The sequence below is a fragment of the Phoca vitulina genome, unplaced genomic scaffold (genome assembly GCF_004348235.1).
Source record: "Phoca vitulina isolate PV1807 unplaced genomic scaffold, GSC_HSeal_1.0 scaffold12, whole genome shotgun sequence".
Classification (NCBI taxonomy): Eukaryota; Metazoa; Chordata; class Mammalia; order Carnivora; family Phocidae; genus Phoca; species Phoca vitulina.
In genome coordinates, this window is record NW_022589715.1 from 25,539,929 (window position 1) to 25,554,178 (window position 14,250).

The 14,250-nt window shown below is 49.4% G+C and overlaps 1 protein-coding gene across 4 annotated transcripts; it reads left to right on the forward strand.

The window, feature by feature from the left end:
• The first annotated feature begins 1,582 nt into the window (after positions 1-1,582).
• On the forward strand, positions 1,583-13,912 carry CLEC4F (C-type lectin domain family 4 member F). Of its 4 annotated transcripts, none has more exons than XR_004300294.1 (7): positions 1,583-1,700; positions 2,588-2,704; positions 2,998-3,105; positions 5,291-6,409; positions 11,266-11,417; positions 12,331-12,545; positions 13,537-13,581. XR_004300294.1 is itself a non-coding variant. In XM_032410754.1 (7 exons), exons 1-7 carry the CDS (start codon positions 1,640-1,642, stop codon positions 13,685-13,687), a joined length of 1,827 nt encoding a protein of 608 aa, XP_032266645.1. In that variant the 5' UTR covers positions 1,583-1,639; the 3' UTR covers positions 13,688-13,912. The 4 variants fall into 4 exon arrangements, 3 of the variants coding, with proteins under 3 accessions (XP_032266645.1, XP_032266648.1, XP_032266646.1); XM_032410754.1 differs by having other exon boundaries at positions 12,331-12,449; positions 13,537-13,912; XM_032410755.1 differs by having other exon boundaries at positions 1,607-1,951; positions 12,331-12,449; positions 13,537-13,912.
• Positions 13,913-14,250: the final 338 nt, after the last annotated feature.

Here is a 14,250-nt window from a genome sequence, read left to right on the forward strand (position 1 = left end):
GAGAGTGAAAATAGGAAGAAGCCACACAAGAAAGACGGCACAAGCCATTTGCAAGGTAGTAACTGACATCTTGTCACTGGGTCGCTGGTGAGAGAGGGGACAAATATGTAATTAGACTTTATGAGTTAAAGAAAATGTGATCCGTTTTGGTAAGATTATAACCATCTGAAGTACTGGGGAACGAAGGAACGAGAATCCGCCATTAACCTTTGAACTGACTTAGGGAGAATTGATTCTGCTCATGAACTGACCAGCCAGTGGGAGTATTGATTCTGCTCATCTGTTAACCCCCTTGGGGGCTGGGGACTTGGGGCTCACGTGGCTCCACCAGGACGCCTCACTTCCCTGTCTTCTAAGTCCAGGCCCACAAGCAGCAGGAACCCCCTGAAGCAGGGAAGTTACAGGATCTCACTGCTAAGCAGCGCATTGGCTTATCCATCAGTTTCTTTTTACTTAGTCTCAAACCAGATCAACTCAAGGGAGCATGGAGGCAAGCAGCTAGAGGTGCAAAATTGGATCAAGTTGGGTCCTATTTGCTGTTTTCTGACACCAGCCAATTCTCTGAGATCAACTGGGTATTCCACACTTCAAGTCAATTTTCACAATGACTTTTGGAGTTAGCACAGACCAACAGGTTAAGGATTCAATCCCACAAGATTGCCCCCACTTCAGATGCCACCTGCAAATGGGTTCTCCAGACAACCCACACTTCTGCAGAGCCAACTGCAAATCGGGGGGCTCCCATGACCCCCCTCAGCTTTGAAAATGACTCACAGAACCCAGGAAAACACTATGCTTACTACTACAGTTTACAGTAAAGCATACAAATGAACAGCCAGAGGAAGAGGTACGTAGGGCGAGGTCCGGAAGAGTCCAGAGCAGAGGAACCTCTGTTCCTGTGCAGTTGGGACGTGACCCTCTCCAGGCAGGTGGATATATTCACCAAGCAGGAAACTCCTTGAATCTTTTGTAATCCCATCTCCAGGCCCCCTCTCCTACCTGGAAGTCCTGGATGGGGGGTGGAGTTGGACAGGTAGGAGTTTGGTTTTTCTGGGTTTGGCTCCCATCCTGAAACTATCTAGGGCCCTACCCTGAGTCACCTCATTAGCATAAACTCAGGTATGCTGAAAAGGGGCTCTTTGTGAATAAAAGAAGATAGTCCTATCACTTAGGAAATTCCAAGGAACTGGGGACAAAGACCAAAAACAAAGACCTCGTGTTACTTGAGAGGGTCTGGGGCTAGATTAAGAGTCAGCCCCAGGTCACAAGGATGTTTTTCTGCAAAGCTGAGATGGACCCCCGCCCCCTCCTGAGTGGCCATGAAAAAGTATTTGTGACTCGGGCGCAAAGGCTAGCTTTGGGGACTATGCTGGAGAGTGGAGGGTGGGGTGAGGGGCTTGAGGGGAGGGCCAGTGCTGATGCTGGCCAGGAGAGGAGAGGATAGGGCAGACTGGCGCCTGGGAGCCTGGAAGGACAGGACGCTGCTGGGGCGATTCTGCAGAATCAGCAGGGGAGGGAGTTCCTACTCAGGGGCATATAAGTCCGGAGTATCTCAGCTTTACTTCCCACTCCTACCCGCGCACCGCACAGCCTGGGAGGGGCCCGTGGCAGGGAGCAGCGGTGGACGGTAAAGGAAGAGATGAATGGTGACAGGGTCCACTTCTACACAGACAACCAGAGGGTCTTCCTGGGCCCCCGAGGTGAGAAAACTGAGGCGTCAGCCCATCCTCCTCAGGGACTGGCTTGCTTGTCCCCCCGCCCTTGCCATTTTTGTCAGCCCCTCCCTGGCAGGCCAGAGCTTGGCTCCTCCCTGTCTCAGCCTCCAGAATAAATAGGCGAGGGCTGAAGGTGGGTCAGGTGAGGAGGACGGAGAGCCTGGTGCACACCCCAGCCTCTGCATGAAACCTCCCCAGACCCTTTCTCTTGGAGATGGCAACCTGGCAAGGAAAAGGTGAGCTTTGAATTCGGAGGGACCTGGTTTTGAGTCCCATCTCTGCACGTTGGGTTGGCCCCACAAGGACTCAGGGGCTCTAGGCTGGTGTTTCTCCACCTTAGAATGGATTTCCCTGTACACTGTTTAGCCCTAACCACACCCCCAGACTCAATAGGCATAGCTCTTTGTAGGACACCCATGCCGGGCTTTCTGACCCCGGCAGAGGAAGACCTCAGCACTGACCTACGTCAGTTTGTGGGAGATGCAGCTGTCCCAAAGGGCTGTGAGTCCTGCTCTGGTCAGGGTTCATGAGCAAGCCTGGCCTTGGGACTCAGAGGTCAGGTTCCTGCTCTGTCCCTTCCTGTCTCCCTCCTTTCTTCTTCCATGCAAACTACATGTTTGTTGCCCTTCTCCATGCTGGGATCTGTGCCCTGTGCACCTCCTCCGGGTTCTGTGGTCTTCTCTTTGCCTTTGAGTTGCTACCATAACCCCAATTAGCTCTGGTGAACACTTCCTAGTGCTTTATTTCCCATCTCCATGATAAGCATGGCCTGTGTTCTCATCCCCATCAGTGCAGGAGACTGAGCCCGAGGGCTGACCCTGTCCAGCCCGCACAGCACACTGTCCTCCTGTCCACCGGCTTCTCCCTTGCAGGGCTGGATTCTGCGCCAGGGGCTCCTGCAGCCCCCAGGAGGCCAGGGCTTGTTCAGACCGGCATGGCAGTTTTGGCTGTGACTCTTGTCTCCTCTCTGGTGGCTCTTTTTGTTGTGGGTAAGCTCCCAGGTGACCCGAACTCCACTGCCTCTCTCTGTCTTCCTGCATAAAGGTCCCACAGGGGCTAGTTGCCTACCCTCTGGCCCCAGGCCTGAACCAGATTTTACCTGAAACTCAACCAAGGCCCCCGTCCAAGGGGGGGGGGGTGTCTTCTCAAGAGCTGAGGCCCATGGGGGAAAGTCCAAGGGGTGCCATCTCCCTCCTTCTGGGACCCTGACTGAGGGTGGGGTAGCCTGTTCTGCCAGCCTTAGTGCAGAGAGAGTGTGCTGATCCAGGAATGGGTGTCTCAGTTCTCCAGAAGCCGAGACCTCCGTTGGAGCCCTATGCCTCCTTCCAAGAGTTTCCAGCCATGATTCCCAGAGACAACACAACCGGACAGTTAGGTGTGGAACCCCACAGTGAGTAGCCACAGGGCGGTGGGGGTGGAGTGGGGAGCTGGGGCATTCAGATGCCCAGACCCTAGGAGAAGCCTCTCCTCTGATGCCTCCTATGCCCCTGAATGGGTTCCAATTTTCTCACAAGAAGACACGATCTTTTTTAAAAAAAAAGAAAGTTTCATCAACATGTAATTGACACATAATAAGGTGCAATATTTAAAGCATGCACTCTGATAAGTTTTGACTTAACGTGTATCCCCGTGAAACCACCACCACAATCAAGATAATGAGCATATTCATCATCCTCCCCCCACAGTTTACTTGTGCCCTTTGACGTCCTTCCCTCTCCCCTCCGCTCTTCATCCCCAGGCAACAGCCCATCTACTTGCAGTAATATAGACTAGTTGGCTTTTTCTAGAATTTTATGTGAAAAGGATCCTATGGTATGTACTCTTTTTTGCTCCTTTATCAGCATGTAATTTGCAAATATTTTCTCTCAGTTAATGGCTTGTCTTTTCATTCTCCTAACAAGATTTAAATCTTAATAAAGTCTAATTTATCATTTTTTTCTTTTATGGATTATACTATTGGTTTCATATTGGAAACCTATCCCAAGGTCACAAAGACATTTACCTATGTTTCCTCCTGGAAATTTTGCACTTTTTGGTTTTACATTTAGGTCTATGATTAATTTTGAGTTAAGTTTTATATAACAGTATGAAGTATGAAGTTAATTTTTATTTAGCATAGGATTACAATTGTTGCAGCACCACTTGTTGAAAAGATTATCATAATTATCATTATCATGAATTACTTCTGTGTCTTTGTTGAGAATCAATCATCCATATATATGTGGGTCTATTTCTAGATTCTCTGTTCTGTCCCATTGATGTATTTGTCTGTCTTTACAAGGCAGAATATTTGACTGGACTTCTCATACCTTCAAGGGCCACCAGGCCCCACCTGGCCTTACCACAGCATAGTGACTGAGACCTCATATATTTACCTAGGTACGGCATGAGGAATAGGGCAGGAATCTTCCAGAAAGGGTCCCTGCCTACTTGGGTTCTTCTCCCAGAGAGCTGGCATCGAGAGACTTAGACCATGAATATCTGAGATAAGGTCTTAGCTTGTGAGGTGAGCAAAGGGTACTGGTAGGACCAGAGGCAGCTGCAGGTGGGGTTGGTGGGAATGATTATGCGGATAAAAGGGGCTACGAGTTCCCTGAATGACCGCAATGACCGGGGCTTTCACTCAGGTCTCCCATATCCTCAAACTGTTCTGTGGGGACTCTTGCTCTATGTAACACTGGGTATGCCAGGCCTTCAAAAGGCCCTTTCCACTCCAGGGTCTACTATCACCTGGAGGGCCTCCACCATAGCCCTGTGTGTGGATTGAACAGAGGGCTGCCTCTATAGGTACCTATTTTGTTTAGTTTCTGGAATTTGTGATCAGAAATCTATGTTTGCGGTCTACACTGTTTTTAGGAAGTGAATCAAGATGCCTCATGCTTAATGTACAAATAGAGTGGAAGACTAAACATGGGCTTTATTCATACCTAGTTTCTTTTTCATAATGACCTGTTTATTTATTTGTTTATTTTTTTAAGATTATTTATTTATTTGACAGCGAGAGAGAGACAGCGAGAGCAGGAACACAAGCAGGGGAAGTGGGAGAGGGAGAAGCAGGCCTCCTGCCGAGTAGGGAGCCCAATGCAGGGCTCGATCCCAGGACCCTGGGATCATGACCTGAGCTGAAGGCAGATGCTTTACGACTGAGCCACCCAGGCACCCCCAAAATGACCCATTTAGTGGTGAAATGTCAGTGGAGTTAAACTTCAGCAGCTCTCAATGATATAATCAGTTACCTTCAAGTTCAGTTACAATGGCAAAATAATCCAAGCCTGACCAGCATGACTCTTAGTGGTAGTTAGTTTATAGTAGGCAAGTATTTCAGTCCTTCTGTCCCTCAGTTCATGGGAGACAGCTAAGTCCACCTTTATTTTATCTTTTAGCCCACAGTCTCAGGTGGCCCATCCCCAGGGTCTGGGTGGCTGCAGTGAGCAGGAGGCTGCTTGAGGAGCACTCAGGGCTGTGTCTTAGACATGTCCCTTAGGAAATGTAAGAACACTATGGTTGGCCCATATAATGAATGCTTCCCTGTGTAATGGGCCTCTGTGGCTGCCTTCTCGATTTCCTCCCTCCAGATCCCCACCACTCTGGCGGGATAGCAGGGTTGCAAGAGACTATCCAGATGTTTAAAAGCCATGTGGAGAATTCCAGCACCTGGAGCACGGAGGTCCAGATGTTGGCTTGCAGAGTGGACAATGTCAGTTCTCAGATCCAGGTGCTCAGCGGTCATCTGGAAAACGCCAGTGCTGAAATCCAGACGGTAAAAGACGTTCTAAAGGATGCCAATACCTTGAGTTTCCAGACCCAGATCTTGAGGAGGTCCATGGAGGGGGCCAGTGCGGATATCCAGAAGCTAAAAGGAGATCTGGAAAAGGCAAATGCTTTAAATTCCCAGACCCACAGTTTCTTAAAAAGCAGTTTAGAAAACTCCAGCATCGGTCTCCACATGCTGAGTGGAGGCTTGGGAAACGCCAACGCTGAAATTGCGATATTGAAGGCAGGACTGAAAATGGCAAATGCCCAGGCCCAGTGGGCAAACAGTAGTCTAAAGAATGCTAATGCTCAGATCCAAGTTTTGAGAGGCCAACTGGCTGGTGTCAATGACTTAAGGGCCCAGAATCAGATTTTAAGAAGCAGTTTGGAAGGAGCCAATGCTGAGATCCAAAGGGTCAAGGGAAGCCTGCAAAATGCCAATGCTTTAAACTCCCAGATGCAGACTTCTCTAAGAGTTAGTTTAGACAACACCAGCTCTGAGATCGAGTTTTTAAGAGGTCATTTCCAAAGGGCTGGTGATGAGATTCACTTGTTAAAAAGAGATTTGGAAACTGTCACTGCCCAGACCCAAGTCACAAGCAATCGTCTGGAGCAGACAGATGCTCAGATCCAATTATTAAAAACAGAGCTTGAAAATGTCAATGCCTTAGATTCCAAGACTCAGGTATTAAATGGTTATTTGAAAAATGCCAGCAGAGAGATACAGACCCTAAAACAAGGGATGAAAACTGCTGCAGCCTTAGGTTCTAAGATCCAGATGCTAGAGAGCAATCTGCAGAAGGCCAGTGCTGAGATCCGGACGTTAAAAGCAGATTTAGAGAACACCAAAACACTAACTACGAAAATCCAGGAGGAGAAGAGTTGCCTGGAGACAGTCCATGTGGCCCTTGTTTCCCAGGAGCAGCTACAGAGGACCCAAAGTAAGTGGGACGGGAGAGCTTGGCCGGGGAGGTATGGTCTCTTGGGTGGGTAGAATCTTCTGTCCCTTCAGCCTTTTGCTTACTTCAAAACTTTTTAAAAAAGATTTTATTTATTTATTTGACACAGAGAGAGAGAGAGGGAGAGAGTGCACAAGCAGGGCGAGCGGCAGGCAGAGAGAGAAGCAGACTCCCCGCTGAGCAGGGAGCCTGACACAGGACTCGATCCCAGGACCCTGGGATCATGACCTGAGCCGAAGGCAGACGCTTAACCAACTGAGCCACCCAGGTGCCCCTGCCTTTTGCTTACGTCAACATGCATCCCCCTGGGAAGGAGAGTGAGAGCTGGAGAAGGGCTGAAGCCACCCAAATAGGCTCGATGTGCCTAGGCAGTGGTGGAGGTGGCATAAGGCCGCCGTCCCTGCTCTCAAGTGGCTTGTCCTCTGGCCAGAGTGTCAAAACAACACTTGAGAAATGAACGATGTGTAGAAGGCATGCAGAGAGGCGTAAGAGGTGTTACGTGAGGGTCAGGTCTGGGAACTGGGATGGAGGGGAGCAAAAAGAAGGGAGAGAGAAGGGACCTTCCCAGGTCGATGTCCTCTGGTATAGAAAAGGGATCTTCTGAGTGGGGGAGAAACCTTTTGGAGGAGAAAGGATCAAAAGATGCGTTGTGGAGAAGAGAGCCCTTGAACTGAGTCTGGAGGACTAGTAGGTGTTTGCCAAACAAGTAGGGTAAGAGGATGGCAGGTTCACAGGCATGAAGACGTGAAACCATGAGGTTCAGGAAACTTCAGACAGTTCTGTTGGACTGGACTGTGGCCAGGAGGGCAGGTGATGAGGTGCGGGCTGAGAGGCTAGCCGGCAGGGGCCAGAACGGTGGCTTTCAAGCTGTTTTGAATGTAAGCCTGAAATTCATTTTATATTGTGATGCAGTATAATTATGTATCACACACACACTCACTCACACACATACACACACACACACGCTTCAAAAGCATAAGTTTTACCACACGGATGCACTCTGATATTTTATAATCTATTCTTTAAAAAAAAATAACACCTTGATACTTCCCACGAATGGGTTGATGATTGCACTTTGAAAATCACTATGCTAGGAAGCTAGGCAGACCTGGAGAGACACCAGAAGGATGTGGAAGGCCTCTGAGTTTGGGTTTTATCCTTCAGGAGATGAGGGTCTATTGGAGGGCTTCAAGAAGGCTGACCAGATGGGTCTCTGAACTGAGAGGGAAAAAAAGAAGGGAGAAAAGCAGCGAGATTTGGACCTGCTGAGCCTGAGATGCTTTGGGGGTATTCAAGTAGCTGTCATTTGCAGGCCATCTGGAGTGTAGGTGACAGGCCCTGGCTGCAAACAGAGCTGTAGGAGCCCTGGGCACATTGGTTCTGGTTGTGGCAGTGGGAGTGTGTGGGGTGCTTACATGAGATAAAATGCTTTATGGGAAGAAAGCTGAGGGCAGAAACAGGAAGTCAACCTTCAGGTGGCAAGAAGGGAAAGAGGTGTTTTTGAAGAAGACTACTAGAGAAGGCAGTCTTAGAGGCAGAAGGAGAACCAGGAGATGGATAGTTGGGGAAGTCAAGGAAGGAGGGAATTTCAAGAAGGAAATGGTTAGTTCTGGTGAATGCCTGAGAGGTTACATTAAGTAACCAATAAGCACCCACTGAGTCTGGGCAATTTACAAGTCATTGGGAATGAAGTTCCTGTGGAGAGTAGTGTGTGGCCTGGAAGCCAGACCACCCTCAGCAGGGTGTGAATGAGAGATCAGGTGTACGAGCCATTCAAGGACCTTGGCTGAGGAATGGAGGAGAGCGATGAGGCTGAGGTAGGGGGATGGCATGGCAGGGGGAGGGATTAAAAAACATATATCATTGATATTTGCATTATAAAACCTCAGTATTGATTATAGACAATGTACAGATATTGAAAAAGAAATGATGAGAAAATAACCACTTGTATTTCCATGAATATTTCTACACTTTAAAAAAGATTTACTTATTTATTTGAGAGAGAAAGGGAAAGAAAGAGAGCATGAGCTGGGGGAGGGGCAGAGGGACAGGGAGAGAGAATCCCAAGCAGACTGCACTGAGCACAGAGCCTGACGAGGCACTCCATCTCACCACCCTGAGATCATGACCTGAACCGAAACCAAGAGTTGGACACTTAACCGACTGAGCCACCCAGGCGTCCCTCTACATTTTCTATACGAGCCCACTGGGAGCATTTTGGTGAACTTCCTTAAGAGGGTTTTTCTAGATTAAGAGGATAGGCTTGATCTGAGGGTGGGAGAAAGGAACCAGCAAAGAGGGAGGCAGTGGGAGGAGAGAGAGACAGAGAGACAGAATGAAATGAGTAGCTGAGGGATTGACCTTGAAGGGTTGGGACCTTAAGTACTTGAACTTCTGAGGCTGGGAGGGGGAGGTGGGGTGGTAGGTGGTCACCCAGGTTTGCAGATGTGGGAACAGGAAACTGAGGGAACTGATCTTTAGTGGTGTCTCTTCCTAGGTAGAGTAGGAGGTCACTTGCTAAGGGTGAGAGAGGGGGCAGTTTGAGCAGCTGCTGAAGAGACTCCCCGTCTTGGGCACCTGGGTGGCTCAGTCGGTTAAGCTTTTGCCTTTGGCTCGGGTCATGGTCTCAGGGAGCCTTTGGCTCAGGTCATGGTCTCAGGGTCCTGCATCAGGCTCCTGGCTCAGCGGGGAGTCTGCTTCTCCCTCTCCCTCTGCCCCTCCCCTCTGCTCCTGTTCTCTCTCTCAAATTAATAAATAAAATCTTTAAAAAAAAAAAAGACTCCTGGTCTGTCAGAAACCTGGACGTCCACCCTTCTTAATGCCTCTCCAGTGCTCCCTGCTGTCCTGCTAATGCCCTCCTATGTCCACCTACTGCTTTAGCAGAGGCCCTTGTTTCTCTACTATGGGCCACATTGGGCTCACCCAGGGAGCTTTACATATACTGATGACTGGGACCCACCTCCAGAACTCTGACTTTTGGTGGGGAGGAGGGTCTAGGATGTAGTGTGGGCATTAGAATTTTTTCAAAAGCTCCCTAGGTCGTTCTAGTGGGCAGGCAGGACTGAGAACCATTAGCTTAACTTTTTCTTAAAGGGCCAAATAGTAGATATTTTGGCTGAACAGCCTCTGTTGACGTGAGAATAGTGGTCGTTCTAGTGGGCAGGCAGGACTGAGAACCATTAGCTTAACTTTTTCTTAAAGGGCCAAATAGTAGATATTTTGGCTGAACAGCCTCTGTTGCAGCATCTCAGCTGCTGTAGCAATAAAGCAGCCAAAGATGGACGTAAACTAAAGGGTACGGTTGTGTTCCAATAAAACTTTATTTATAAAAAGAGGTTGCTTGAAGGTTGCAGTTTGCCAATCCTCAGTTTAGACTACCGGTTGTTCGGCTTCGGAATGCATCAGGATCACCTGGAGGGTTTGTTAAGACACCAACTGTTAAGAAACAATTTCAGATTCAGCCAGTCTGGGGTGGGTTTGAGAATTTGCCTTTCTACTTAATTCCAAGGTGATGCTGATGCTGATGCAAAACCGCTGGTTTACACACTCAGCATCATTACTGAGACATTTGCAATTATATTCTAATTGGTGTCTCTGGCCTGGTTAGGATTGCCTTCTTCTTGTTCAGTCTCCACACTGTCACCAAGTTGGTATTAGCATAGTGCAAATCTGAGCATACTACTATCCTTCTTAAAACGCTTCAGGGCTTCCCAGTGCTCACAGGGAAAAAAAACCCCCAAACTCCTTCACACGAGATGGACAATATAGTGCTGGTGAAGCTGTCCAAGTTCGTCTCCCCTCTCTTATGCACTGACCATTCCAAGCACTTGAACAGGTCAAGCCATGCCATGCTGTTTCACACCTTCACACTTTTTGTGTCTACTTTTCCCCCTGCCTGGGATGCTCTCCTTGGCACTGACCACCAGGCAAACTCTTCCTCAGTCTTTTAAGACTTACCTCAAGTGACATCTCACCTGGGGTGTCCTTCCTGAGTGCCATGTGTAGCCCAGGTGACATAGACCATACCCTCTTTTATGGCTCTGTTCTAACATGCGCATGGTCTTCCATGAATGTGTCTTCAGCACCTTTTTTACACATCTGTCTCGTTTGCTAGACTGTAAGCTCCTTGAGGGCATGAATCGTGTCTTACTGATCTTTGTATAATAGTCCCTGATTCACAGAAGTTAAAAATCATTGAACCATGGATGTTGAACAAAAGAATAAATGAATGAATAAGCGAGTCTGTTGTGGCACCAATTCAAACAGCCGTGATGCAGATGGTGTTAAAAAGCAGGGTGTGATAGTGGGGAAGGATGAGAGAGCTGAGAGCACAAGAGGCTTGTGCTCGTGGAATGAGTTTTCAGAGCTTGAAATGGGGAGGTCGGGTAGAGCAGGTCCCGAGGACAGTCCTGGGTGTGGGCAGCTGACATGGAAGGAGATGGAGGGAAGGAAGTGAGTGGTGCTGTGGATGGCTGCAGAGTCTCCCGGGGAGATGGAGGGAACTGAGGTGCAGCAGACTGTCCGGTGGTGGCAGTGAGTGGCAAGAGAGGGTCATGGAGCCAGAAAGCAGGAGTCTGGAAAGAAAGCGTTGTCTGGGTAGCAAAGCTATCTGAGGATCCCTGGGGGGATGCAGCCAGGTGTCCTGAGCCGCTTCCCAGTGTACTGGGTATCAGGCTGGGGATGCAGCCTCCCAGGCCCTGCCCCCCGGAGCACTGGGCATCAGGCATTGCGTGGGCTTGTGACCCTCGGTGGCCAGTCCCAGGAAAGTTCAGGAAGGGCAGCTCTTGGGCATCTGCAACCAGCCCCTGGTTCTCTCTCGTCCCCAACCTTTGCTCCAGATCAGCTTCTTCAACTGATCCTGCAAGGCTGGAAAGTCTACGGCGAGAGCTTGTATTACTTTTCTCACGTCAAGAAGTCTTGGCACGAGGCTGAGCAGTTCTGTGTGTCCCAGGGAGCCCACCTAGCCTCGGTGACTTCTGAGGAGGAGCAGGTCAGAGTTGCAGGCTTGGGGAGGTTGGTGTTGATGGGCTTGGTGTGGGATGAGGGACTTTGGCCCTTCCGCCTTCCTCCTCTTGCAGCGGGCAGGGCAGAGGCCTGCGGTCTCTTAGGTCAGTCAGGGAATGAATGTTGATTGAGTTCCCATGAGCATCTTGCTCTGGAGGTAGAAGCACTGACAGCAAACCTTGATGTCCTCCATGACCAAGGGAGACACCCCGAGGCCCACAGCTGTCAGCAGTGAAGAAGGGCAAAGGGAGGCAGCAGTGGGTGACTGCCTTTAAAGTGTTGGGAATATAACTTCCCTCCCCAACCCCTCATTTTCCGTTTAGCTTCTGCTGTAGTGGTCAATCCTGATTTTAACGTCAGTGAATCCAGTGCCTGTGGAAGGCCCACGAGCAGGAGACCCAGGCTTCTTGGGAAAGCCAGACACAGAAGTTTGAGGACCACCAAAGGCAATGTAGAGCCTGGTGGCCCATCCGTTAAAGGTCCTTAACAGAATTTACCAGGGTTATTGTCAAAGGACCATCATGGGTTTGGTCCATTTCAACTTACGGAACTGCCCATCCTTTGTGGTTCTCCTGAGACTGTTCTTGTACGTCTGTCAAAGGACGTGCTATTTTTTTTTTTTTTTTAATGAAATACATCTCTTTAATAATCTATGGCCAGGTCAGTCTTTGTCTCAGTGAACCCACACTCATCAAGTCAACCTGGGAGAAGTTGGGCTTTCTCTGAGGGGACCTGGGTCCTGGCCTCAATCCTGGACAAACCATGGAAGGTGCAGGGAGGGGCAGAGGAGTGGCTTCATGCCCCAGGACCAGAGAGAGGACAGCCTAGCCTCCTTTTCCACGTGGCTGGGAGAACCAGCTCCTCACACAGGGTCAAACAACACTGCGTTTTCTCTACAGGCGTTTCTGGTAAGGTTCACGAGTACCTCTTACCACTGGATTGGCCTCACAGACGGGAGTGAGGAGGGCTCCTGGCGCTGGGTGGACGGGACACCATTCAATGTTGCCCAGAGCAGAGCGTGAGTCCAGCACTGTCTGGTGCTGTCCCAGGCACACTCTGGGACAGGCCTGGCTGGAGACTCTTCATCCTTGTCTTGTGTGTGTATTCCTGCCCGGTAAGCGCTAGTGTTGTGTGTGTGTGTGATATATGTATATGATGTGTATGTGTGATGCTTATACAGAGTAGATGTATGACTGTGTATGTGTTGTATGTGTGATATGTGTGTATATGTGATGTGTATGATGTGTGTGGGTGTGTGTATACACATTGGTATAGTCGTGGTCCTTGTGTGGACCCCTCCACAGAGGGGCATCAGAACAGGATAGATCCTGGGGCTGGCAGGCAGCCTATGAGTGGGTATTCCTGTGTTTTCACTGTTGTTGCTGTTCTTTGTTTTGTTTTTTTTCTATCCTTTTTTTTTTAAAGATTTTATTTATTTATTTGAGAGAGAGAGAATGAGAGACAGAGAGCACGAGAGGGAAGAGGGTCAGAGGGAGAAGCAGACTCCCCGCTGAGCAGGGAGCCTGATGTGGGACTCGATCCTGGGACTCCAGGATCATGACCTGAGCCGAAGGCAGTCGCTTAACCAATTGAACCACCCAGGCACCCTCCTATCCTTTTTTTTAAAAGATTTTATTTATTCACTTCAGAGAGAGAGAGAGAGAGAGCGTGAGGGGGAGGGGTAGAGGAAGAGGGAGAGGGAAAAGTAGGCTCCCCACTAAGCATGGAGCCTGATGCAGGGCTGGATCCTGGGACCTGGAGATCACAATCTGAGCCGAACGCAGATGCTTAACCATCTGAGCCACCCAGGTGCCCCTGTTTTTTGCCTACCCTATACACTTTGTAGGCCCTGCCTTCATCAGAAGGTATCTAAATGTGAATTCTGGGGTGGAGGCTTACAGCTTCAGACACCCTTCCTATCCCTTGATCCTCAGTAACTAAAGACAACCTCAGCAGAGCCACCCTTAGGGCACCCTTGGGCCCAGCTACATCCCCACCCAGGGACACCAGGAGATGAGAGACCCATGTCACTTCAGCTCCTTATACCATAGTCGGGGGAAGGGACACTTTCTTCGTCTGGCAGAATAAAGCCCTCTTGTTTCTAGGTTTTGGGACAGGAATCAGCCAGACAACTGGAAGCACTGGGACGGGCAGACGGAAGACTGTGTCCATATTGAGCAGAAGTGGAATGACATGCTCTGTGACACCCCCTATCACTGGGTCTGTAAGAAGCCCATCAGCCAACATGTGGCCTGAGACAGGCCAGATCTGAGGGGTCGCCGTTGCTGCCGGCTCTGGACCCTCCCCACCCGACGCCTTGTGAACCTCTGAACCCAACTTGTTCTCTGGGGCTTTCCATTTGGCCTTTTGTGTTTCCTGCTCTGTCCTTTCATTTAACCCTTCAAACATGTTTATATCACGTAACCCAGTGGGATCAAGAGCTCCTCAAGGCCAAAGGCTTGCTGTGCCTCTGTTTCTGCCTCAGCAACCCTCACGGGACTGTGAGACATCAGGTCCCCAATAAATACTGAGTGCACGAAAGCTTTGTACTTGTCTCTGCAATGGCCATCATACTCTTCTCTCCCTGAACTGCTTCTCCTTCCTCAATGTCCCTTCTGTCCCGAAACAAACATATCTTTGTTTAAGGGCTTTATAGCTATGAATGTTTAGTTAGTTCACTGGAAAACAGCAGAGGTTTAACACAAATTACAGGGACATCATACAGGTGGTACAAATTCCCAAGAAGTGATAGTGATCCCAGGTATTCCCTGCAGTTCCTTTGTTGCAGATGGGGTTGGAGCTGGATTTTGCCAGGCCTT